Consider the following 3,895-nt stretch of genomic DNA (forward strand, 5'->3'; position numbering starts at 1 on the left):
CCGCCTTGTTCTGGTATCAGTGCCCCCCGGCCCTGGGGGTGTCGCTTCCTGCAACCAAGCCATCGACCCACCAAAGCAACCCCCGGCCCCGCGACCCCCAAGAGCTTCCAAAGCAATCGCTGCCTGGTGGGCAGATCACGCTTATTTAGGATCGCTGGGCAGGCACCTGTTCCCCTGCCCTGGGTCCCCCTGCCCGGAGCTGGACCTCTCCTCCCAGCCGGTGCCAGTCTTCCCCTGGCCGCGGATTCGGGGCTCGCCCCTGCCCATATGCATGGGTGGGCACTGGGGAGCTAGGAGGCAAAGCAGCCCCCTGGGACCTCCTGCTGGGCCTGGAGCTGGGGAAGCCAATTGGTGTTTCACTCCCAGGCCCTGGGGCTATCAGGGACATGGGATTGGGCTCTCGAGATCTTCTTTTGCAGTCACTAAAGCTCAATGATCCTTCCCCTGTCCCAGGGGCCAGTGATTCCTCCCTGGCTCAGGGGTCAGCAAGGCGTATATGGTACCCCCGCCCCCCCTCAGAAGCACCAGGACCCATCTGATGGTTGGGGGTAGGGTGACAGAGGGGGGACACCCGAGATCTGCTGAGAAATCCTTGCCCTGGGGTTGGGGGTCTCTTCCCACTGCCTTCTAACCACCTCTTGCTACTGGACCCAGTTGAGATGGGTGGTTGCGACAGCGGCTGTCTCTCGTGTGACTGTTTTTCCCCCCTTCCCCTCTTCAGGATGACGAAGAAGGGGATGAGAATAAAGCCCGAGGGAACTGGTCTAGCAAGCTGGACTTCATCCTCTCCATGGTGGGTTATGCAGTGGGGCTGGGCAATGTCTGGAGGTTCCCGTACCTGGCCTTTAAGAATGGGGGAGGTATGGCTTTTCCTGTCTTTCTACACCCTGCAGCCCTGCAAGTGATACTGCTCTGGCACATAGCGGGGGAGGGAGAAGGGGGAGACATTTAACACGCATCCAGAGGACCGCAAGGTTTTAAATTCAAATCCTCAGGCACATGGTTGGGGGGCGAGAGGGGGGTGGGGGTTGCGTTGAAGCTGCTCACTAATAACAGCATCTTCGTGTCTGAATGGTGGTGAGCTGCACTCGGTGTTGCCCCTTCACATGTGCACCTACCTAATGCTGCCCAGGCAGGGAGGAGAATGGACAAAACGAGTGGATCAGATCCGTGCAAAGAATCTTTCCGGGCAAAGAGAAAAATAAAACAACCCCCCCATAACCCCCCAAAACACTCAGGTTTCACGTCAATTGTGTGCAGAGGGTTTAATCTAAACCCGTGGGGTTGGACAGCAAAGTGAGAACAGGAGATGGAGAAGCACGTAGAAAACAGAGGGGAGAGCTTTGCAAGATCATAGTCGCAACCAGGGCATGGGAGGGTTTCCAGTTGTGCTGCCAATACCTTTTTGAAACCCAACTGGAAAAAAAAAAGAGTAATTTTCAACAGTCCGAATAATGATCAGCCCAGGACATAAAATCAATGCGGGGGAGAACGGATGCGTAAATCCCATTTGTTAAAATTCAGCTCGCTTTTTATTATCACAGTTCACTTGGTGGGGGGACATCTGGCTAGGCTAAAAAGAGGGGATTTTTTTTTTTTTACTCAGTTCAGTGAGGGTGCGCACAGGTTGAACTTTCGATTATCGCTAGTTTTCTTGATATCCAATTAAATCTATACATAATCCATAAATATATATCATCCAATTAAATGCATAATACAATCCAATTAAATATATACAATTATTATATAATATCTATATCTATATTGATATCTCGCTATATATTGAAATCTCTATAGAGATAGCCATATAGAAATTTCTATAGCGATAGCTATACAGAAATCTCTATTTATAGAATCATAAAAAATGAAGGTTGGAAAGGACTTCAGGAGGTCATCTAGTCTAACCCCCTGCTCAAAACAGGACCATCCCCAACTAGATCATCCCAACCAAAGCTTTGTCTAGCAGGGTCCTAAAAACCTCGAAGGATGGAGAGTCCTTGGAGGTTTTTAAGAATCTATCTATCTATCTATCTATCTATCTATCTATCTATCTATCTAATACACACACACACACACACACACAATTGTGGTAATCGTGAAACTGCTGCCTGGGTTATATTTATATTGTCTGAATATGCCTGGACACTGTAATTGTTTAAAGCCTCATATAAGGCTCCTTCCGTTTGAGGAAGAACAAAATCCACTTCGAGGGAATTTCGTTGTGAACTCTTTAAATGAGCACTGGGCTGATCCTCTCTGCGGAACACAAATAAGTGTGCATGGAAATTTGACGTGGATTTCCAACACCCCTTTAAATTACCAAATTTCCCCCCACGTATTAGGGTTTGCTGCAACTACGGGGCATCAAAGATCTCACGGAACCGCGTCTTTTCTTTAAAGCGCAGCGATCTGGGCAGGTATTATAATAAAGCCTGGGTCTGCATTTTCTCCTGCTGTGCTCAGTGCCGCATTGGGCACTGAGCTCCAGGTCGGATGGTGCGAGTGCGGGTGCGTTATGGGATCCGCTGTGTAATGTCCCGGGTTGCGCTGGCGCTCCCCTCTCACCCCCTCCTAGTGCTGTTCTACCACGGTAGCTGAGACTAAGGAGATCAGGAACAGTTCAGATCTGCACCACTGCTTTGGAAAGATACCCCGGGGATCGTTCCTAATTAGTACGCTTTTGCCCTCTTCAACACAATAGCAAAAATCTACAGCAGAGAGAAAATAAACGACCCAAGGGATTGGAGACATTTGTGGAGGAAAGGGGCTCCAGTACCTATTGGCCGTGGGAGCGAGGGGCACAGCCTCTGAATCAGAGCTTCCTAGACCTTAAATACTGGAGGCTGCAAGTGAGAGAGGAGCAGGGAGGGGAATACCCCCCTCCTGGGCTCTCCCTTTCAGCATCCACTCTCTGGGTAAAACGGCCCCATGGTCTGACCCCCAGTACATGGCAATCCATGTGTAGATGCACAGTTCCTGCCGCGAAGGTCCCTGGCGTTGCCTAATCACTGTTGAATGCAATCTGATCCTAGAGCTCCGAGATACAGGGGCTTTCCCTGTCCTAGGGAGAACACGCTTGCTTGGCTAGGCTCCGGGGTAGACACCTTTCCTACAGTACAGTCCGGGGCTGGTGCTGCCTGGTTTCCTCCTCCTCCTCCTGACCACCACGCTACCCTGAGCCCCGTTCCCTTCGACAAACCAAGCAGGGCGCAGTTGGAGCTGATGAGGGAAATTAACTCTGATTTAATTAATTAGCGTCACCACCTGCAGCGAGCCTGGCTTTCCTTTCCATCCCAAAGACTAGAGCCTGGAGCGCTGCTCTGGACACCCTAGAAGTGGGCCAGATCAATAGGGAAGGCGAGGAAACCCTCTGATACCCCATTTGAGCTAGTCAAACACCCTGGAGAGCATGGGATCTGGGAGGTGCCCGAGTCAGACGGACACTCAGTCCGCGTCCAGCCATGGGTGCACAGCCTCAGTTTTCCTAGACGGCTCCAGTGGAGTGGGTTTGCTCAGGGCTTCCTTAGTCCACAGGTCCTGGTTGCCCTGAGAACTGTGTGGTCCCACCTTCCCCCCCCCCCCCCCCCCGCCCCCACGAGCTCAGATTTGCCTTCTCTTCCCCTCAAGGTGCGTTTCTCATCCCCTACCTGATGATGCTGGCTCTAGCTGGGATTCCCATTTTCCTCTTGGAAGTGTCACTGGGGCAGTTTGCTAGTCAGGGACCCGTGTCTGTCTGGAAAGCCATTCCTGCCTTACAAGGTGAGCCGAGCAAACAAAAAGCCCTCTATAGCTTGGAAACATCTTCCTTTGAGAAGCTCCAGGGACATGGTTGGGGTGGCGCTGCTACCTCCCCCGGGTTGTGCAATGCGGTCCTGCTTTGACCTTGAAACGCTCT

General features: G+C 51.7%; 1 protein-coding gene across 1 annotated transcript in view; it reads left to right on the forward strand.

Moving 5' to 3' along the window:
- SLC6A5 (solute carrier family 6 member 5) overlaps positions 1-3,895 on the forward strand; it is a 55,952-nt gene that overhangs the window by 3,362 nt on the left and 48,695 nt on the right. The window contains exons 4-5 of the mRNA XM_025200460.1: positions 722-860; positions 3,628-3,759. Coding sequence (XP_025056245.1) covers positions 722-860; positions 3,628-3,759 — 271 coding nt within the window. The remainder of the gene's footprint in view (positions 1-721; positions 861-3,627; positions 3,760-3,895) is intronic.

This window comes from Alligator sinensis, unplaced genomic scaffold (assembly GCF_000455745.1).
Source record: "Alligator sinensis unplaced genomic scaffold, ASM45574v1 scaffold442_1, whole genome shotgun sequence".
Classification (NCBI taxonomy): domain Eukaryota; kingdom Metazoa; phylum Chordata; order Crocodylia; family Alligatoridae; genus Alligator; species Alligator sinensis.